The 23462-nt window shown below is 42.1% G+C and overlaps 1 protein-coding gene across 1 annotated transcript in view; it reads right to left on the bottom strand.

Moving 5' to 3' along the window:
* Positions 1–23462, bottom strand: part of LOC308081404 (integrin alpha-2-like) — a 54990-nt gene that overhangs the window by 16098 nt on the left and 15430 nt on the right. Inside the window, exons 3-24 of the mRNA XM_080423171.1 lie at positions 22881–22990; positions 22680–22768; positions 21840–21942; positions 21088–21215; positions 20754–20902; positions 20460–20610; positions 19866–20031; positions 18710–18783; positions 18327–18465; positions 17593–17738; positions 16503–16646; positions 15917–16120; positions 14419–14549; positions 14117–14253; positions 13209–13336; positions 11617–11727; positions 10876–10958; positions 8930–9077; positions 7522–7605; positions 6288–6370; positions 3963–4046; positions 3403–3499 (exon numbers count right to left, since the gene is read on the bottom strand). Of these exons, the coding sequence (XP_080279297.1) occupies positions 3403–3499; positions 3963–4046; positions 6288–6370; positions 7522–7605; positions 8930–9077; positions 10876–10958; positions 11617–11727; positions 13209–13336; positions 14117–14253; positions 14419–14549; positions 15917–16120; positions 16503–16646; positions 17593–17738; positions 18327–18465; positions 18710–18783; positions 19866–20031; positions 20460–20610; positions 20754–20902; positions 21088–21215; positions 21840–21942; positions 22680–22768; positions 22881–22990 (2689 nt within the window). The remainder of the gene's footprint in view (positions 1–3402; positions 3500–3962; positions 4047–6287; positions 6371–7521; positions 7606–8929; positions 9078–10875; positions 10959–11616; positions 11728–13208; positions 13337–14116; positions 14254–14418; positions 14550–15916; positions 16121–16502; positions 16647–17592; positions 17739–18326; positions 18466–18709; positions 18784–19865; positions 20032–20459; positions 20611–20753; positions 20903–21087; positions 21216–21839; positions 21943–22679; positions 22769–22880; positions 22991–23462) is intronic.

The raw sequence follows: 23462 nt of genomic DNA, 5'->3' as shown, positions 1-23462 counted from the left end.
AAATCCACCCTAAAAACCCACCTCTTCTCCATTGCCTTCAGCTCAGTCTGAGGGCATTCTTAACTTATGGCCATTGAATGTATTTTTCCTCTTTTTTTGTATTCCTCTTTTATGTTCTCCTATCTTTGGTGTTTTTGTTTAGGTATTGCTTTATGTTTCTTTAACTATGCTGTATTTTTATTAGGTTATACTATTGTGATTGTAAAGCACTTTGGGTCAACTTCTGTTGTTTTTAAATGTGCTATATAAATAAAGGTGACTTGACTTGACTTGACTCAGCCAAGTAGATACTCAGACCATAGGGACTAACCACTGAATACACGGGCCATAGCTTGTGTGTTCACGAGCAATAGTTTTGCATGAGCCTTTGTAGGCCAAAGTAAAGTACTGGCTTCTATAGCCTAATAGAGCCCAGTAAAGCCTAGCAAAGCCTACTAGAGCTTAAAACAGCCTATTAGAGACTAAGCAATAGTCCAGCCTTTTGATGGAACAGACTAGGGGAGGGCGATATAGGCTCTACTAGCATGGAACAGACTGGACTAGTCAAGACTAGGTTAAACTAGGCTCTACTAGGCTCTATTAGGTTGTACTAGGCTCTATTAGGTTGTACTAGGCTGTAATAGGCTGGACTAGGCTGTAATAGGCTGGACTAAGCTGTAATAGGCTGGACTAGGCTTTAATAGGCGGGTCTAAGCTGGACTAGGCTTGAATAGGTTGGACTAGGCTGGACTAGGCTGTAATAGGCTGGACTAGGCTATAATAGGTGGGACTAGGCTGGACTAGGCTTTAATAGGCTGGACTAGGCTGGACTAGGCTTTAATAGGCTGGACTAGGCTGTAATAGGCTGGACTAGGCTGGACTAGGTTATAATAGGCTGGACTAGGCTGGACTAGGCTGTAATAGGCTGGACTAGGCTGTACTAGGCGGGACTAGGCGGGAATTGGCGAGAAACAGCGTCCCGGGAGGTCACATGATGGTAAACGCCATTTACCATAGCATAGTATGGGAGGTGTACACAATGTACACAGTCCATAGTTCTAATATTAGGCTGACTATGGCTCTCCACTGCCCCCCATTGAGAAAATATAGTCGGCATAGAAGTGTTCACGAAAGGCAGTCGCAAGTGTTCACTTCCCATAGCAACTATGGGAAGTGAACAACTACGTGTACACCGAGCCTAGTCTGTTCACGGGCCATAGCATTTAACATTGAGCACTACCTGCCGTGAACACCATTATTATTAATATAATAATATTGGTTTGTCAAGAGATATCAATGTGTTTTGGACATTGGAAACAGTCACATAATTAGACAGAGGCTACAGTGGTTATGATGACCATGTCTGCAGCTGGACATCTCTCCTTTCAATGTGAGGTTTCTTTCTCTTTTTTTTGGTGAGAGCACCACTTAACGCACAGACAATAGAACTATATTGGCTGATCTTAAAGGGAATGGCAGCGGGTAGTCTGATTGGATTGATTAAAGTAACGCCCAAACACACGCATGACTAATTCAGGGCAATTTTACCGCATAGCACCTTGGTGCAGTGCGCACATTACAGCACCCATAATAGCAAAATGGCATTGGTCACGCCTCCACAATAGCCCTGACATGACGCGACGCCATGGCGACGTCGCATGTTGACAAAACTATGCCTAAACCTAACCCTAACAACAAAAATATACCTAACCCTAACGCTAACCCTAACTAAGAGAGAAAAAGAAACTGTTCCCCCGGTGGGATTGAAGACTAGCTAAGTGCTGCTACCAGGTTAGCCACCGAGGCAGCTGGTCAATCCCCCGATTCCATTAGTATTTGAAGCTCCAATACGTGAGTTTTAGTTTTTGTAGTCCTATAAAAGTCTTTTAGTGACGCATTAGGGAGTGAAAATGACAGAGCGGCAATAAATGACGCCTATGTGTGAGAATGTGTTGACTGTGTGCTTGTGGAGAGGAGAAAACAATGGAGCACATCATTGAAGGGTGTCTTTTCCAAAGACTGAAAGGAGGATTAGTCACCCTCCATACAGCAGACCAGGAGGCAACGGCTTGGCTCAAGGACTTTGCATTCGCTAAATAAAAAGTTCACTCTAGAGCAGGGATGGGCAACTGGCGGCCCACGGGCCACATGCAGCCCTCACCGTCACTCAATGCGGCCCCAGGCCAATATATAAATATATATACATAAAAAATAAAATAAAATGTTCACGTTTATTTCAAATATGTTAATAAAAACAGAATTATTTTCTTTTGCACTTTTGAAATCACAAAGAAAAACAAAGTAATCTAAACATATCCAAAATGGTGAACTATTTGCTATCAGCTGTTCCAAACATGCAACTTTACATGATCCATTTTAATTATAACAGTCCACCAGTAGAGCACGCTCTCGTTTATTTTAATAGAAGCCTTATCAATTATAATTCTGGTGTTAATTTTTGTATATTTTTAAGCCAAGGTTACAGCAATACTCTGAAAGGCATACTTAGGAATGTGAAGTTTTGTTTAGCAGTACAGCTGTATTTAAGTTGATAGAAGCATTACTAAATGCTAAATAAAAACAAAGAAAAAAAATGTGTTAATATCCCTCATTTATCACATATGTGACTATTATGGCCGTGAGTGTGGAAATGTTGTGGCCCTCACCACAGACAGACAAAGTTGCCCACCCCTGCTCTAGAGAGTATAGTTTGACAGCTAAAGTTAAAGAGTTAAAGCCTGCGTTATTGAAGGAGCAGTGGTTGGATTGTGTTGGATTGTGTTGAATTCATTGAACTGTGAATGGTTATACTGTGTTCATGTTTATTTTCCTTTTTCTTTACTTTTATTCCAATACCATGGTACCAGTTTGACCCACAACACAAATCTCTAAGCGTTCTTTAAGTCAGTTATTCTCAAACGTTTTCATGTGAAGGACCCACCAATTGATACATATTAGCCCGCAGATACCCATTGGAAAATATACGCCAGGGACCCCCGTAAGAGAAAATATTTAGAGCTAGTGATTCTCCGTTTTAATTTTAAGGAACCCCAGTTTGATATGCATTTTGACCTCTGGGACCCCCAACCTGCACTGTAGTATCATCTGTAACAGGTCCATTTGGTTCCCTTGTACACTCTCAGAGTTACAGACTCATAAGGGTCCATTTGGTTCCAATGATCAATCATTTGGCTGGGGACCCCCTGGAACCCCTTCAAGGACCCCTGGGGGTCCCCGAACCCGACTTTGAGAACCACTGCTTTAAGTGTTGCCATCAGTGTAGTTTTCCTTCATTATCAATCAATCAATTAATGAACTTCATAATTATTAAAGCAGCAGCTAGTCCAGTTAGCTGTACTTATATTCATTATAAGCATATGCTACATAGTACATTTACAACTAAGTAGTATTATGTGCAAGTACCTTGATAGTGAAGTTGTACTCGGGTCCGATGTCGTCCAGGGTGGTGATGTCACTCTCAGCGTCGCCATCCGATACGTAAAAGTTGAGGTTGGACTCCCTGAGAGAGAGAGAGAGAGAGAGAGAGAGAGAGAGAGAGAGAGAGAGAGAGAGAGAGAGAGAGAGAGAGAGAGAGAGAGAGAGAGAGAGAGATGGAAATCCAATGAACAAATTCCCCAGCAGTAACAAAAGTATAGTAAAAGTAAAGCAAACTTTAGTAATATAGACAGATAGGTGGGCAAGCAGACACACACACACACACACACACACACACACACACACACACACACACACACACACACACACACACACACACACACACACACACACACACACACACACACACACACACACACACACACACACACACGAAGAGAGAGACAGACAGACAGACACACAAAGAGAGAGACAGACAGACAGAAAGACAGACAAATAAACTGACAGACAAATACACAGACAGACAGACAGACAGACAGACAGACAGACAGACAGACAGACAGACAGACAGACAGACAGAAAGGTACCTGGATAGAGACAGCTCAGAGTCGTACATCAGAGGAAGGCTGACAGTCACCTGGTTGTCAAGAGGCTGAAGGTCGATGCTGTCACTGTCAATCAATCAATCAATCAATCAATCAATCAATCAATCAATCAATCAATCAATCTATCAATCAATGACTTAACAGGTCAATTACCACATCAAGCAGTTGAGAAGCTTAGTAATCAATCTATTAGCTATTCAGTTCATGAATGGCTCAATTAAGTAAATCAGTTAATCAGTAACTAATTAGCCAAATGACCAAATGAAGGATTAGATAATCAATGAATTACATAATCAGTTAGTCAGTTAATTAACAAATCCATAAATTAATTCAATAATTAATCAAATAGTGAATCAGTTATTGAAGTAGCCAATGAACTCATTCAGTGCCAGAGGTTTATTAAAACAGGGTACATCTAGTGCTGGCATTCCTAGCGTTTACGCTGAGCTGTTTAGAGCTGTAGAATCGACGACGAGCACCCGGATGTAAACAATGGATGCTTGTACGACGGTGGATGGTCCAGGCTAACGCCTGGAACAATAACATCTCTCACGCGAGTCGCCATTGCGGAGTGATCGCGCATTGAAAATGGCTCCTTTTTCTCCACTGTAAAAAGTCAAGGAGATCCGGAGGTTATATCAAGGAGATAGAATGGGAGCGGACGGAAGGGAGTTTTTTTGGCACGGTGATCCATCTGTCCCTTCCATTTAAGAGGCACCGTGGGTGATTCCAAAGTTGCTTGTGGAAAAAAAAAAGGTAAAAAATTGCCTCACGGAGATTCCCGGTTATGGCACTCGACGGGTGTCTTTGCAAAACCGCAAATCTCCGGTTTTGGCACCCAACGAGTTAAAGGAATAGTTCACCCAAGAAATTACCTTATTTCTATTGTTTACTCACCCTGTGATGTCTTGAATACAACACATTTTTTTGTTTGTAAAACATTCCTTAATCGTAAATGAAGAATCCAGAAACAAAGAAAATACAAGATTGCAAAATGCTCGGGTGTCGTAGTGGTAAAGTGCCTGTCCACCACTGCGGAGGCACCGCGGTGCATCTGTAAAACACAATTGGCCCGTGTTTTGGGGAGGGAAGCCGGACGAGGAGGGTATTATTTGTCACTGCACATACTCCTACAGGCTGGGGGCGGAGCCTGTCAGCAGGGAGTGTTGGGCGGGAGGAGTAGGACGAAGGCTCTACGTCCTCCCGGTGGAGGCTCCTCACTGGCAGGTGAGTCAGTAGGATACAACAGCAGTGACAACACATAAATGTGTGTGGGGAGGAATGAATTGGGGAGAAAAGCCAATTTTCTTTTACAGAAATTCCAAAACACCACTCATGGTGTAGTCCAGCATGCATTCTATCCAGCTGCAGTGTGAACCTTGATAGTAGAATCCTCTGCCCCCCAGCCCTCCTTTCTCTGTAAATATAACTTATGATTCTACTGAGCTTTATTCCAATATGTTTTGTATTGTATTGTGTTGTGTTGTGTTATACGTATGTTGTTTTACTGTATGAGTATAATTTTGTGTTATTATTTGTGTTTAGCATAACCTTCGATTGTACTACATGTACTGTTAATAATCATGTTAATAAAGTATTCAATCAAATCGATGAGCACTGTTTTGGAGTTTATGAACTGATTTTTTATATAGCTTTCCTGTTGTTAATCTCGGCCTCCGTTTTACTTCAATTCATCAAGTATGTCCTTTGTCTTTGGATCCGTTAAGGAATTAAATAAGAAATTAAATGAAAATGTTTTTTTTTTTTTTTTCAAGACATCACAGGTCAAGTCATTTCTTGGGTGAAATATTCCTTTAATGACTCAATCAATTAATGGAATAATAATTGTATCAATTAATCAATATGTAATGGAACAAGTCAGTACAATCGACCAATCAGTAAGCAAGTAAGTCGGTCGGAGAGGCTTATTGTCGGTATCAGCCGAGAACGAGGGAGTCTGTTACAATACCCCTGGGAGATGGAATGCTGAGGTGGAACGCCACACCTACCATCAGCTCCCAGTACTTATCGCACGACTTGCCGCAGCCAAGCCATGCTACTCATACACTGAGTTGGCGGTGCCCAGGATCAAACCCATTACCTTCTGGTTCAAGGGCGAGTGCTCTACCGACTGAGCTACCCGGACGCAAATTGATTTCTTTATGTACAGTATTGGCATATTATTATTAGTATTAGTATTAGTATTAGTAGTATTATTATTAGTATTATTAGTAGTAGTAGTAGTAGTAGTAGTAGTAGTAGTATTATCATTATTAGTATTATTATATTACAGTTTATATTTCTTACCTCAGGACATTGAAGGTAAACACAGCGTCTCCCTGTAGAGGTCGCTCATCCACACCAAGGTCAAAGTTCAGTGTGAAGGTCACCTGGAGGTCGATGAGGGAACACAACAAAGGTAAAAGATGAGTTTGCAGAGACACTCATTCAGACCTTCATCACATCCAGACTGGACTACTGCAACAGCCTCCTATACGGTGCCACCTCCAAGGTTCTTAAAGGAGAATTCTGGACTAGCCTTTTCCTTACCCTTATATGATGTTATTATATCCTAGGACGAGTGGAGTCCACCGCAGCTAAAAACCTGAGTGGACGGTCCATGATTGGGTATTTTTATAATTTTTTGTTTGTTTTATCTGACGTTCATAATGACAGAAATCTCGCTGTGGAGAGTTTTCTGTCATTATGAAAGTCCGGAATTCTCATTTAAAGGGACTACACCATGAATTTTAACGTTTTCTTCTTTTTTGTGTGTTTTTGGTCTCCCTACCTCTCTTCTATCCCCAAAAATACCCCAGTTTGAGCACTCAGGCTTTCACAGCATATCTGGGGTTTTATGTAAATTGGTCTCAAAACAGGCCAAACTGATTTGCTCCCGAAAGTGACGTCACTAGCGATACAATCCCTCCTGTTTTTCAAATTTATTTTTTACTTTTTCCACACAGAACCAGGAGATAACATGCATACAAACTGGTTCAATAGCGCCACGTGCCAAATCAGGACAATGTGGTATTGGAGGTAAAAGTGCTTTATAAGCCAGAGAGAAGTTAGTTGGAATGAGTATATCTGAGGCTTGATTTAGGCTCAAACCTTTTTAAAAACTTTTGAGGGACATAAACAATATGATATTAAATACTATTTTTATTTTTTTTATTCATGGTGTAGATCCTTTAAGAAACTACAGTATGTACAAAACTCACACCAGTCCTCCAGTGGCTCCCAGTCAAACACAGAATAGATTTCAATTTACAATTTAGGCATTTAGCAGACTCTTAATCCGGAGAGATTTACACTAAGCAAAGTAAACACATACATCATGCGGAAAATTGGGAGTGAGTCTGCAGTTCTAACTGGTAGCAGAGTCAGGGAGTGTGGAGCGTCCCCAGTACCATAGAGCATCATCAATCTCTTTAAGTATCTTTAAGGAGTACAATATGATTTTATCCAGCACACTAACTCAAGCACATTCTAAGACAGACATTTGCAGACCTATAGTAAAAGCCAAGAAAAGTCAGAGTACCTCTTGGCTGTCCATTAGAGCTGGGTATCCCACTGAACATGTCAGCATATCAGTGACATCACACTGTACCTCTGTACCATCAATCTGAGAGAGAGAGAGAGAGAGAGAGAGAGAGAGAGAGAGAGAGAGAGCGTCAAAGTCAGTTCAACCACTTAAACCCTACATACAGCCCCAAAAAAAACTGCCAATCTTCAAGCTTACGCTATCTAAAACATGTTAAACATTTGGAATATTTTTGGAATATGTCCATGTCTCTCCAGCTCCAATCAGGACAGAGAACTCCGTCAGGATACAGATTAAACTAGTGAACTTGGAAGTGATGACACAAAGAAATGAGCAGACAAAATTGTAACATGACCACTATAAAAATGAAGCTGATTAATAGTTACGTACTCTCTCCTGATTGGCTGAAATTGTGTCACCTACCTTTCAATAAAAAAACGTTTTGTTTTAACAAAAAATATAAAAGAAATATCACTTACCCTACCTTTAATGTGGGTGCCCTTGACATGAAAACTGGGCTACGGTGTACTTAGTGCATTGGTTCTCAAAGTGTGGGGGTCCCCAGCAAAAGTAGTTAAAGGTAGGGTAAGTGATATTGTTTGGTTAAAACAAAAAGTATTTTGTTAAAAGGTTAAAGCACTATATTCTGATAGTAATCATTGCTATAGAGTGTTTCTTCAGTAACAGGTCTCCCCGTCTCTCCAGCTCTTTAATAAACAGAAAATACATTTTCTAGTAGGTGTCAAAATCTCAGCCAATCAGGAGAAAGTACCCATTTTTAAGCTTCATTTTTATAGTGTTCCAGTTCCAATTTTGCCTGCTCATTTCTTAGTGTCATCACTTCCAATTTAACTTGTTTAATCTATATCCTGATTGAGTTCTCTATCCTGGTTGAGTTCTCTATCCTGATTGGATAAAATTGGAAATGAAACTGAAACGAAAATGCATTTTCTGTTTTATAAAGAGCTGGAGAGACAAGGAGACTCCTTTTACTGAACAAACACTCTATAGCAATGAGTACTATCAGAATATAGCTATTTAACACTTATTTTAACCAAAGAAAATCACTTACCCTACCTTTAATACAGCATCACAATCATTTTAACCACTTCATCCATTTAAACGTTGGCAATTCTTATCCTTATCCTAATTCAAACATAGCAGATCTCTATGCCACACTGCAAACTTTTATATCTGCTATTTTTTTATTTGTTTGGAAAAATATTGAAAATAGGAAATTTGTACTAATTAAAAACCTTTTTTTAACACAAACATTCTCTTCTGGGGGTCCCTGGCACAAAACCTTTTCAAATGGGGGTCCGCGGCCAATTACATATTAATCTGGGGGTCCTTGACACAACAAAAGTTTGAGAACCTATGACTTAGTGTACTACGGAGTACTTACAGGCTGTGTAACAGAGGAGTAGTACACGTTGTTGGTGTACTTGGTCGTCAGGCGGACGTTGTAAGCCTTGTCCACCTTCTCGGCATTGGCTACTGACACCTCGAAGGACACACGGCGATCCTTGTAGCTTAGTAATATTTTGGACGAACTGGAGAAAATACAAATGAGGAAAAAAAAATGTATTTGATATTATGTTTCTAACTCAATTTGTCTTTGTTTTTTTCGTACAGGTCTCGGTGGGTATTGTCAGGTGGTATTTTCGTTTGTGTGGACCAGTGAACCTCTAGTTCACGCCATTTAATATCATACTTTGTCCAGTCTCTCTGGAGTGGTCTCCTAAATGTCTCCTAAATGTCTTCATGGTCACAAAAACAAAAAAAGGAAAGCATAAGACAATAAGTGTTAGCACGACATTGTCTCTATGCTTGATCACTTGTTCTTGTTTGAAAAATGCTGCTCATGCTATGTACGTGACACTTACACATTTGATTGATCCTGCTGCTTTGTACATCTGCACATAGTCACTTTGTACATTTGGGTGAACATTGCTGTTTTTGATCAGAAATTGACTGCACACAGAAACACTGCTAACTAGAAAAAGTGCTCCTCGGAGCACAGGTCTCCGCCAGGTCAGGTAGGTTATTGTGGCCTCCTGGTGGCGCTATAATAGGCCAATGTGAAAAGGGTGCCATTTCTTCTTAGGCCTTGCACGGCAATCGGACACTGCATTCATGATTTGAGGCATTTTGTTCAAAACATATGTTTTGCTAAATTAGACCTGCTGGTGGCGCTATAACAGGCCAATGTTAAAAGGATGGCATTTGCTCCTCAACATAGTGTGAATGTGCGTGCAAAGTTTGACCGTAATCGGATGCTGCGTTCAGGATTTGCGGCATTTTGTTCAAAACAAGCCACTCCTGCAAACTGTAGATGTCAATCTCAGCCAATCAGGATGGAATATGAAAAATCAGATTGTAGGGGTTTCTACTGCTCTGTCAAAGGCAGATGTGAAAAATGCAGGGCAAGGGTTTTCCCTTGACCTCTAGGGATTGCGCTTACAAAATTTACACAGATCGGTGCAGTTATGGGTAAAAACACTAATCGGCCTGTTATAGCACCACCATGAGGTTGATTTGAAAATTTTCAGGTGTCATTTTTTCCTCGGCATAGTGGAAATATGCGTGCAAAATTTCAAGGAAATTGCATGCTGTGTTCATGATTTGAGGCATTTTGTTCAAAACAGAGCACTCCTGCAAACTTTGGAAGCCATTTTTAGCCAATCAGGATGGAATATGAAAAATCTGAAAGATAAGTTTCGTTTAATGACTATAGAGATACTGTGTACCGATTTGCGGGATTTTTGGACACAATCTGTAGGAGTACTGTAAAAAAATATGTTTTGCACAAATCGGCCTCCTGGTGGCGCTATAAACGGCCCATGTGAAAAATGTGGGGCAGAGGTTCTGCTGTGGCATCCAGGGAGTGTGTGTGCACAGTTTCACTGCGAGCAAGCCAACGGTGCCGGAGATTAGCTGTACACAGACAGAATGACGGACACGCGGACGGACGGACAGGGGGCAAAACATACTCTCTCGCCATGCCTTTCGGCCTGGCGGAGACAATTATGATGTGAATTATGAAGTGACTATACCTGTCTATAACTATAGCTTTTATGCCTTTATTTATAGGACAGTAGACTGACAGGAAATGGGGAGAGAGATGGGGAGTGACATGCAGCAAAGGTCATCGCGATCGGGACTCGAACTCGCGAGTCGCGACACATTGTCAGGTGCCTGGACCACCACGCTGCAGCCCAGGCCTACTTTCTTTTTTTAATATATGTTTTGTTATGTTTTGTTATCTGCGGGACAAGTCCTCTATAAGTCAGAGACAAATAAAACGTATTGAATCTTGAATCTTGTAAATAGTGCCTTTGTAGTGCTTACCTAGATACTCCTTTGGGTTTGACTCGGATAGACAAGTCACACATGCACACGTCATCCGACCCACAATCCTTTGCAAATGGAACCTGGGGGGGCAGGGGGGTATTAGTCATTGGTTGCAAGTAACGCCCTATGGGAGCTTAGACTATCCATATGTTATACTATGATATTGTTGTAAGGTGGCTAGTGGATACTAGGCGCTCATAGTCCGGTAATGTCGGTGAGTAAATGAGTAAAAGCAGAGAGATGTGTTGGGGTGAGCGGTGAGTCGCTTATCATCGCGGCTCAGTGACGTCATGTAGTAGTTTTCAAACCACCGCGGTGAGAGGGTGACCACTGAAAATTGTACCATGCACCTCCGCTTTACTGTCAAGTAAAGCGAAGTATTAGTACCGCTAAACCAGTTTTATAGTAGTGTAAGTGTAGTAATGTAATTTATAGTAGTAGCAGCAGTAGTAGTAGGCTTGTTTTTTTTTCAGGTTCATTGTCTGGTATCCTATAATTTCAATGCAAAGATCATTATTTTGATAGCATATCGTTTAGACTGATGCTAGGTTCATTGTTTACCTCTGATCCTAGTTTACTGAGGCACTATGCTGTCTCTGCATTCTATATGCATTTACTTTGCTTACTAAGTCACTCTGGATAAGAACGTATGATAAAAGCCTACATTGTAAATTATACTAGTATAGTACTACTAGTATAATTTACAATGTAGGCTTTTATCTTACTTATCATGCTTACTTCAAAGTCCCAGGATGTTGGACTGTAGTGGTCTAGAACTGGACTGGATTCTGGGTCTGGCTGAGAGACTGTGACATGGAGGGACAGAGGAAGGAGAGACTCTGGATTCTCCTAATGGAGAGGAGAGGAGAGGAGAGGACAAATGAGTGTTAAAGAAAACATGAAATGACAAACCTCTCTCTCTCTCTCTCTCTCTCTCTCTCTCTTCTCTCTCTCTCTCTCTCTCTCTCTCTCTCTCTCTCTCTCTCTCTCTCTCTCTCTCTCTCTCTCTCTCTCTCTCTCTCTCTATATATATATATATATATATATATATATAAACTTTATTTATATAGCACTTTTCATAGAACACGTTTACAGTGCTTCACATAAATACATAAACATGAGATATAAAGGCAATTCAATGACGGAAATTTAAAAACAAAGGAACAATACCAAAATAATAAGTCCAAAAATAATTAGTGAAAGCAGAAAAATAGCGGACCATTCCTTCTCGCTAAAAGCCAATCTATAGTAATGAGTTTTTAAAAGACTTTTAAAAGTGGACACTAATTTGCAGCGGAATTTGGTTCCACAGAAATGGAGCCCTAGCAGCGAATGCCCTGTCACCTTCCGTCACAAGCCTGGGGGGGGGGGGGGGATCAAGTAAAAGTTTGTCTGCTGATCTAAGATTACGGGTGGGTATGTGAGGAGGCAAAAATATAAATAGGAGCAAGTCCGTTCAGTGCTTTAAAAACAAACAAGGTGATTTTAAAGTCAAGAACGCCACTGGTAGCCAGTGCAGTGAGGCAAGAACAGGGGGTAATGTGGTCATATCTCCTGGTTCTTGTAAGGACTCTAGCTGCTGTGTTTTGAATGAGTTGAAGGCGATTGATTGACTTTTTGGGGAGTCGAAAAAAAAAGAGAATTACAGTAGTTCAAGTGGTTTGTGACAAAGGCATGAATAAGGGTTTGTGCGTCGCTGAATGAAATAAATAATCTGATTTTTGAAATAATTTGGAAGATGGCTGTTTTTGTGAGAAGTTTAGATCTGAATCAAATATGACTCCCAGATTTCTTGCCTCATGGGTGCACTGTAACCCCTGTGAGCAGTGGTGGAAAGTAACTAAGTACATGTACTCAAGTACTGTACTTAAGTACAATGTTGAGGTATTTTGACTTTACTAGAGTATTTCCAATTGTCTATACTTTTACTTCTACTCCACTACATCTCAGAAGCAAATATTGTACTTTTATTCCACTACAATTATTTGAAAACTTTAGTTACTTGTTACTTTGCAGATATAAATTATTACATTATAATACATACATTAACCACTTTAGCCCTATTTTATACTTAGGCTATTTGATACATTGCAGTATTGATACTTTTACTTAAGTAAACAATTTAAGTACTTTTTCCACCACTGCCTGTGAGTGTAGTTGTTTAGCATGAGAAAGTTATTTGACATACAGGACTTTATGGCAGAAAGACAGGCAATCAACGGGGAAACAAGAGAAACCGGAGAAACTGTGGCTGGGTCTGAAGGATCTATGGAAGGATCTCTCTCTCTCTGTGTATGTGTACTCTCTCTCTCTCTCTCTCTCTCTCTCACCTGTGCATAGACAGTGTGGGTGTGGCAGGCGGGCGCCCCGTTCTCCAGATGAACCTGAACCTCCTTCAGCTGTCCGTCCTCCTCGTCCAATGTCCCTCTGCTGTCCACAGTTATATTACACCATAATACTGAGACACAGACAGACAGACAGACAGACAGACAGACAGGGAGGGAGGGAGGGAGGGAGGGAGGGAGAGACAGGAAAGAGGGGGCAGACAAACAGAGAGCGAGAGAGAGAGAGAGAGAAAGAGAGAGAGAGAGAGAGAGAGAGAGAGAGAGAGAGAGAGAGAGAGTTTCAATTGCTGTGAGCTTGCAGATTGGACATTTTTGGCTAATGTTCCACCCAGAATATGGAAGCTGCGGTTCAAGTGGTTTATAATCAGAGTCAGATTATCTTCTTTATTGCATGCGTCCAGTTTCAGCACAAGCATCACTGAGATCGGAAATCTGTCTCCCTCTCTCCATCTACTGCTCTGTCTTCCTCCATGTTAAAAGCATGTTTACATCTGCACACAGTGTTTAATCACCTGGTAGACATTATTACAATATATGATCAATTAAACTTACCATAATATCAAACACTTGATGGTTACTAAGCAGATGATATAGTGTTACTTGGTGGTTGCTAAGCAGATGCTATAGTGTTACTTGGTGGTTGCTATGCAGATGCTATAGTGTTACTTGGCGGTTGCTAAGTGGATGCTGTGGTTTTACTTGGTGGTTGCTAAGTGGATGCTATGGTGTTACTTTGTGGTTGCTAAACGGATGCTATGGTATTGTGATGTGGTTGCTAAGCAGGTGCTATGTTGTGTCTTTGCGGTTGCTAAGCAGATGTTATGGTGTTACTTTGTGGTTGCTAAGTGGGTGCTATGGTGTTACTTGGTGGTTGCTAAGCGGATGCAAATTACCCAGAGGTGCAGAAACGGTGGGTGGTCTGAATGTGGCGGTCAAACACACGGTCGACGTGGAGACCGGAGTGTCACTCAAGCTCAGCTTGGGGGGGTCAAAGGTCATGGTGACCGTTACCACGGCAACAGGCCTTGACCTATCAGGATAACAGAAAGGTTGTTTTGTTATCAGATGGAGTAGAACTACATTGAATGTTGTTACTAGTGCTACTACCACTAGCTAGTACAGTAGTACTGTAGATACTACAGCTGCTACAGAACCTGTCAAACAGGAAGTGGTCAAACAGGAAGTGGTGTTTTACCAGAGGTTGACCACTTTCCCATAAGCCCCTACAGTCACGTCATCGATCAGGTCACCGTTGAGGTCAAAGGTCGCGTCCAGTGAGCGTCCAAAGTACCTCAACCCGGAGTCCAACGTGGAACCTCTGATTTTCTGCAGAAGAAAACACCACAAAATGATGTATCTGACCACTGAAAGTACACCATTTAAGGTTGCCAACAGTCCCTTTTTTTGCTTTATACCCCATTTTTCCTCCCCATTTTAGTTATTATGCCAATTGATTCCTCCCCACACACATTTGTGTGTTGTCACTGCTGTTGTATCCTACTGGCTCACCTGCCAGTGAGGAGCCCCCACCGGGAGGACATAGAGCTTTCATCCTACTCCTCCCGCCCAACACTCCCTGCTGACAGGTGCCACGCCAGCCCGTATGATTACTTGCAGTGACCTAACCGTCCCTTGAAATACAGAATGGTCTCTTATTTGGAAACTAAAAGACGTGTGTCAATCAATGACACACATATTACAAGTTCAAACAGCTCATACATAATACTATAATACAGGTTGTGAACCACTTGGACCTGAGTTGTCTCTGTACTTGGACCGCTTTTTTTCTGTCGACACCAAAGCTCTTTGCCAAGAATAGCTGATCTGCAAGCTCACAACGTGTCGCATCTTGAGATTTTATCTTCTTCTGGGTGTCCCACTCCCTGGGTGTCCATTATTTCAATTTCAGGTAATTGTCAATCCTACCTAAGCCCGTTGTGAGCTTGCAGGTCTGCTATTCTCGGTCGTTCTCCCAGCAGGGAGTGTTGGGCGGGATGAGTAGGACAAATGCTCTACGTCCTCCCGGTGGGGGCTCCTCGTTGGTAGACTGACTAGACTGGGTGAAACACCAAGGACAAATTCCAGGCCTCTGTACACACATACACATGGATCTCATGAATTTAACATAACCCGCGCACACACTCGCCTTCGCTTCCCCGCACCCGCGAGAGTAGTGCTTTTTTTCCCATTCCATCCCACCCCCCCCCCCCAATTCTTGCAATGAGGGAACAGGGCGCATGCGCACGCAGCGACCGGCAGCGAGAGATATGTTTAATGTATGTAATATGTTTTGCTAACTCTTGTTGTAAACCTATTTGCCCTTTTTTGGGACATTAATAAAGTTGAAGTTTGAACCTAGGTGAGTCAGTAGGCTACAAGGATAAGGATAATTCCTTTTTTTAACAGGTCGTTCAATTAAGTCCTTGCGGTCTTGTTTCCAATGAGAACCTGTGAGCAATTAGGGGTTAAGAGTCTTGCTCAGGGACAAATTTCATTTCATCGACACATATGCTGGCATGGCCTGGAATCGAACTTGGGGCAACCAGGGCCTCTGGTTCCCTAGGCGGGCTCACTAACCACTCAGCTATGGCCACCCCAGCACAACAGCAGTGACAATGCAAAAATGTGTGTGGGGAGGAATTAATTGGCATAACGACTAAATTGGGGAGAGAAAGGTGTAAAGAGAAAAACACCTGTGAGTACTGTGTCCTCAGAGTACTCTTGTATCCGTTGTAAATGTAGATGACTCCCATGTTGTCTTCCTCCAGAGGGGCTCCGACCACCACATCGGTGGACCCGTCCAGGTCCAGGTCCCCGGCACCGGCCAGCGCCTGTCCAAAACCAGAGCTCTCTGCTGGGGAAGGGCCAGAGAGGACCCCCCTGTCTGTCAGCACTCCCTGGAGGTTGAGGATAGGAGAAACTATTAGATACATCCTAAACATCCTAAAAATCATTCATGCTCAGGATACCAACCAGGCGACAAGCATGCGCCGCTGGAAATGAGGCCAATGCGAAAGTACTTAATGGCCTAGAAGGTGTCACTATTTCCCCTCCAGCTGGTTGCAGAAGACTTTTCATGCCATTAATCTCAATGGGTATTTGACTGGACTTTACACGTGATTTTTTTCTTACCTTAGTAAACATTGTCATAAATACTTAGTGCTGATGAGGCTAACGTCGCCTTGCTAAAGGACAGCAGGTAGACTATAGTGATAATGAGGCTAACGTCACATTGCTAAAGGACGCTGTAGACTATAGTATTAATGAGGCTAACTTCACCTTGCTAAAGGACAGCAGGTGGACTCGTCCGGTCTCTTTCTTCAGGGGACTCATGAAGTTGGGTGCAGAGACGAGTAGCAGGTCTGACGTCCCGTCACCGTCCACGTCCATAGGACACAGGACACCGCCATAGTATGACCCTAACTACACACACAAACGCACACACACACAAACGTGCGCACACGCACGCACGCACGCACGCACGCACGCACGCACGCACGCACGCACGCACGCACGCACGCACGCACGCACACACACACACACACACACACACACACCGGAACCGGAGGAACCAGATCCAACATTGAGGAACCAGAATCGGTTCCATCCCATTTGGAACCGTTTCCGGAACCGTTTTTTTATCACACAATCAGAGTTGGTATGCGGACATGTCTGCTATACAATTACAATTCCGGTGGTTTTTATTTCAAGGACCATCATAACTCTGAGAGTTACAGACCTGTAAGGGTCCATTTGGTTCTGTTTGTACACTCTCAGAGTTAAGGCCTTTGCAGACAGGGTGCGATTTTTCGCACGGAAAAAACGGACAATATAATTCTTTAGAAGAACACATATTCTCTATGACCTGATGCACACCGGCTCCGAATTTGCAGTGCGGCAAGTGGCTGCGGCGGTGCGTTTTTTTATTCAATCGAAACCCAGTTCGATTCATGCGTCTTTTCGCATGCGGTTAAAACTGCTGGTTAAATCGTACCCTGTCTGCAAAGGCCTTTACAGACCTGTAAGGGTCCATTTGGAACCCCCTATAGGAATGGTTAAGGGAACCGTTAAGAGGGAATCGTTAAGTAACCAAAATCGTTAAAATCCTAAAGGATCCTTACCCTAATCGCAACCTGACTCGTAGAATTCTGGGCGGGGAAAAAATGGTTCATTGTAGAACTGTTTAATTACTAATTATATACTAAAGACAATGTGTCTATGAACTTAAAATTGCATGATTCATATACTGATTATGTAATGTATACCACTCCCAGCAACATGGCATACCGTTTTTAAGTGGTCAGATATTTTTGAGATTTTCATGTGGGCCCGATCCAGAAAAGGTTGGGAAGTATATTATTATTATCACCTGTTCTCCTCGGTGTGAGTCCAGGACGTCAGGGTGCCCCTTGCTGTTCAGAGTGTAGACCACCACCTGCCCCGTGTGGTTAGAGCGTGGCGCACCCGCTACGTAGTACTCCTCCATACCGTCGTACAAAGTAGTGACCGAGTACCCTACACACACGCACGCACGCATACGCACGCACACGTATGCACACACACGCAAACGCAGACGCACACGCACACGCACACGCACACGCACACGCACACGCACACGCACACACACAGAAACATTATTCAATGTTTATACTTAATACTTATTTTTGCATTTACTTTTTTGCCCAACTCAGTCTGTGCGGACTGAGTTGGGCAAAAAAGCCTTCAGATACAGCCCCCTTTGCACGGAACATTTTCCACTCAATAACATCACACGAGCGGAGGTTGTAATGTCCATGGTTTCTGTAACATAGATATTATTATCCGTAGATAAAGAGGGACCAAGCCAAGCAGAGCCTTATCAATAAACCCCAACCAGTGGGTACGCCTACAACCTGCCCGCTCATACAAAGTGCAATGATGATGTGTAAGATGTCTAGAGTCAGTGACAAATCTTAAGGCACTATGATAGACAGTCCAGTGACTGCAGACATTGGTCAGAAGCATTCATGTACTGCACAACAAATCACCATAGTCAAGCAGAGGCAACTCAGGCAAGAAGTAGTAGCAGTAGCAATAGTAGTAGAAGTAGTATGCAAGTAGTACCCAGGTATGAGCTGTCATTTCTGTCTTGCAGTATTTGTGCGAAGGAATTTTCGGGAAAAATGTTGGTCTTGTTTGCAGTTTGATGGACTACCGTTCCACTCCAATCATATGCACCCACAGCACCGAACAACCATGTGTCCTGGGGAAGAGTGAACCGCAAACACGCGCGCACACGCACACACACACACACACACACACACACACACACACACACACACACACACACACACACACACACACGCACACGCACACGCACACGCACACGCACACACACACACACACACACACACACACACACACAGTTTGACATACATTATTTGCAATTCCTCTGTCTGTCTGTCTGTCTGTCTGTCTGTCTGTCTGTCTGTCTGTCTGTCTCGTACCTTGTCTCTGGTCTGATGAGCGCTGAATCCAACTTGTGACATCTCCATCTTGAACTGCAGGCCCTGTCCAGTACCTACGTTGTGTTTGACATGACAATTGATATGCACTCAATAAAACATAACATGAAATGATAGTACATGATGATATGATATGACATTTAGTATAGTAAGCATAAAGTATTGAAAAATGAAAACACTCTCAAGGTACCTGGAACTTGTACTTAAGTACAGTACTTGGGGACATACTTGGGGACATTACCGCGATTGGCTGCCAACAGACAGGTATAAGTGCAATAACATTAGCTGATAATAAGCCACCTTCGGCTATTACAGGGAGAACCGGTCAACTTTCAGTTAGCCCATTTTCAAAAAAGAAATCAACTGAGGTTTTTACTAGAGATGTACCGATACAACTATTTTCCTTCCCAATACCGATTCTGGTACCCATAACTTGTGAATCGTAATGGTATAAAACAGTAGTGCAGCATCAACTGAAGCATTCAAAATACAAAATAATTGATTACTGTAAATTACATAATTATCATCATGTGATAAATTATGTATTTTCAGAATGGACCAGACTGGCATACTCACCACTAGCGATACCAGCATTTTAGGCAGTATCGACAGCTTTTCCGATAGTTGCATCAGTATTGAAACAACTCTACTTTTTACTCTTCTGCTGAAAAATATTATCTCGCGAGACCACTAGCTCCCATTCACCCCCACTGTCCCCAGTGTTCATTTTCAAAACTATGACGAAATATGTTCGTCAACTACCTTTTTTGACTGATGAAAAATAAATAACCTATAATGACTAGAACTATGACTAAATATACTGACAATTTTGTCAACAAATACAAACTAGACTAAAGTGGACTAGTGGAGAAGAGATCCAGTAGAACTAAGACTCATGTTATGCTTGGCTGTGTGCGGGTATCGCGCTCCAAAAATAGCTGATCTATCTATAAGCTCACATCACGTCGCAGACGCGTTGACTAAACTAGACTAAAACAAAACATTCCAGATGACTAAAATGTGACTAAAACTAGGTGGAATTTTATCCAAAAGACTATGACAAAAATACATCAAAATATGCTGTCAAACTTAACACTGGTCAGAAAACTTAGTTTACTTTCCCGAGCCTAACACAGACCCTCTATGTTGAAGATCCTGTCTCCCAGGGTCCCTGCAATCTCCACCAGAGCCTTCTCGTCGGACACGTTGAAGAAGTAGCGCTCGCTCGGCACGCTGGCGATCGATTTTATCTCTGTGATCAGGTTGGACGTATCCTGATCGTTACGAATGTAGTAGCCGAGGACCTGTAGTAGACATGTTCTGATTTGAATGGCAATGCACTGCTGTATTGATTCCCTTCCGCCCCCCCCCAAAAAAAATGCAAAGATTTTCTCAATTTTCCAGATATTTTCAGAAATGTTCTGAAATATCGATAATGGTGAAAATAGCCAATCTACAAGCTCCCAACGCGTCGCAATCTGCTATTTTAACAATGTTTGAAATAGGGTTCAAGTGGTTAGTTCATAATGTACTTTTTTTCCCCTTCCTAAAAATTTAGTGGAGTGTAAAAAACAACAGTTGTCTTTGAAATGTATGTAGTGGAGTGAAAATCAAAGTGTCCAAAAATACAAATACTCAAGTAAAGTGCAGATACTCAAAAGATGTACATAATAACTGTCCGCCATTGACTGGGTGTAGTACAGTAGTAATAGATGAATACTGCAGTACTCACAGCGATACCGAAGCGAGTGATGCTGTCCTCCTGACACTGTTTGATGACATCATCAAGGAGGGACTCGTCGTGTGACTCGCCGTCGGTGACGACCACCATCACCTTGGTGGCGCCCGGCCGCGCGCCATGGGCAGGCTGGAAAGCCTCCCGTCTGTCAAATAAACAAATACATGAATAAATGAATAAGAAGGTTAATAATAATAATAATAATAATAATAATAATAATAATGCCTCTGAACGAGGAAGGAAGGAAGGAAGGAAGGAAGGAAGGAAGGAAGGAAGGAAGGAAGGTACCTTGCAAAGTCGATGGCTCTGAAGGTATTTGTCTGCAGGCCGTACAGCTGAGAGATGGTCGCCGTAGCAACCAACAACGACTCTCTGGACGAATGGCTGTTGAGATAAAACTCCACCTTCGGATCGACGCCATATTGGATTATACTGACCTATAAAAAACAACCAATCATATTGGATGGTACTGACCTGTAAAAAACTACACATCATATTGGATGATACTGACCTGTAAAAAACAACCAATCATATTGGATGATACTGCCCTGTACCTGAGTATTTGCTGGTCCACTAGTAACATACTACTTGAGTATTTGCTGGTCCACTAGTAACTAACTACCTGAGTATTTGCTGGTCCGATGTCCATGGTTTCTATGAGTCTGTGCAGGAAGCTTGTCACTGGTGCCCAGGGATAGATGCTGTTAGAGCCGTCCAGCACGATGACAATGTCTACGGGACCTCCACATGCTGACAGACAGACAGACAGACATATTTTCAGAAAAAAATCTAAACAAAAATCAGAGAATCTTTACTTCAAAGGGAGAGGTGAAAATCTGAGAACTCTAATGTTGCGGTCGCACTGACAGATACAAAGGTTACAAAGCAACGCAGCATATATGTCGCCGAATCGTTGACGTAAAGCATGCGTCCGATAAGCCAGAAAGATATAAATGAAAATATAAATCCTGGGGTTAAAAAGAACACGATGGAAATAATTACTTTCCTCACTTCAAGGGAAAGGCTCGCTCAACTCGAGAACAGTCTGGAGAAGTACATGAATATACTGTATGCAGGCTTCATGGGGTGTGCAATTGATAGAAAATATGCCATTTTTTGGGTGAACTCCTCCTTTAATGGTAGCCTACTCTGTAGCGTTGTATCTTCATGTCTCTCGCTTCCATTGAAAATGAATGGTAGCCTGTAGCTTTGTATCTTCATGTCGCTGACTTCCATTGAAAATGAACGGTAGCCTGTAGCTTTGTATCTTCATGTCGCTGACTTCCATTGAAAATGAACAGTAGCCTGTAGCTTTGGGGCTGCCAGTGTGAACGCAGCATTACTTTGAAAATAGCAAGTGAGCGGTTCTCTTACTTTGAAGGGCAGGCACGATGGCAGGAAGTGCGTTGTCCTTCGCGCAGACTCCAGGCAGGAAGTACTGACTTCCACACTGCTGAGCCCACAACGGAGCACATGCCTGTTTCAAAATAAAATGTTCAACAATGCACATTTCAGATCAGAAACTGTCTGGACAAATAAAGTGGTATGTGAATACAATAGCAAAAATATTTGATTACAATTATTTATAACATGATAATAAATTGTGAGATTACTAACATGTCCCAATTTTCCATTCATTAGAATGATGAAGAATGATAAGAGACTGCAAGAAATAATGACTTATTTAATTAAAATCATTATTATTGCATTTGGGATGTAATGAGATTTAATGAGAAGATTTTTTTGTTTATTTTTATTATTGTTATTGTTAATATTTCACACGTTTAAAAAAACTTTTTTCAAGAAGTATAGTGAATAATTATAGAAGATCTACAAGCTCACAATGGGTTGTGAGCTTAGATCTGCTATTTTCACTAGTTTGGATCCCGGGGAGAATTTTTTCCCCCTCTCTTTTGGGCCTCGAGCAAGAAGGTTTGGGAACCACTGATTTAAGTTGTACATGATCTTTTTTATATATATATATAAAGGCAGTAATTGTTGATGATTACTTTTAAAATAATAATTCAATTAAAGGAAATATCTAAAATACGCAGAACATTATAATAGCAGTCATCACTGATGTCACTGATGAATTGAGTACAATGGACCACCTTTTACCATGACTTCACTACATGTATTGTTAACAAACTTGTTAATAAAGTATTCAATCAATCAATCAATCAATCAATCAATCAATCAATAAATCAAACTCACCATAAAATGTCCATCAGAGCTTCGTGTTAAAGTCAGTCCTAAACTCATATTAACGTCGACATTTTTCACTTCAGGAAAAACTATGGATTCTGAAACATACAAAAACATAAACATAATACCAGAAGTACTGATGTTAGTAATGGTGGCATTTGTAGTTCTTGCTGTAAAACTTTTATTTTGAAGGACAGGTGAACCTCGCACCTGGGAGGCGGAGCTTGTCACAGGCGGAGCCCGGAGACGTGATGTCACAGCGGAAGACGTCCCCCTTCCTGTTGCCGGGGTAATCACTCCATGGAGAGCCAATCAGAATCCTGAACACACAACCCAATATATATGTTACAGGACGATTGAAGAACCAGGACGATTGAAGAAGGAGCGCTTGTTTTCATGCAATTCTGTAAAACCAACGCTAGAGGGCAATGCAAGCCAGACTAGAGGGAGTGTGTGTGTGTGTGTGTGTGTGTGTGTGTGTGTGTGTGTGTGTGTGTGTGTGTGTGTGTGTGTGTGTGTGTGTGTGTGTGTATGTGTGTGTGTGTGTGTGTGTGTGTGTGTGTGTGTGTGTGTGTGTGTGTGCACGCACGCGCCTGCGCACACACGCATGCTCAAACGTGCACATGCAAACACACACACACACACACACACACACACACACACACACACACACACACACACACACACAGTGATCCATGAAAATAACTATTCTGTCCCTATCGGTTCACAACTCGGACGGCGCTGATTCGACTCATCAGAGCATCGGCCGGTCAGCGCGGGCACTCGCGCCTG

The sequence above is a fragment of the Gymnoscopelus braueri genome, assembly GCF_963280865.1.
Source record: "Gymnoscopelus braueri genome assembly, chromosome: 3".
In the NCBI taxonomy this organism is placed as follows: domain Eukaryota; kingdom Metazoa; phylum Chordata; class Actinopteri; order Myctophiformes; family Myctophidae; genus Gymnoscopelus; species Gymnoscopelus braueri.
The sequence above is the reverse complement of the archived record's forward strand: the minus strand, read 5'-3'. Positions and strand labels throughout refer to the sequence as shown.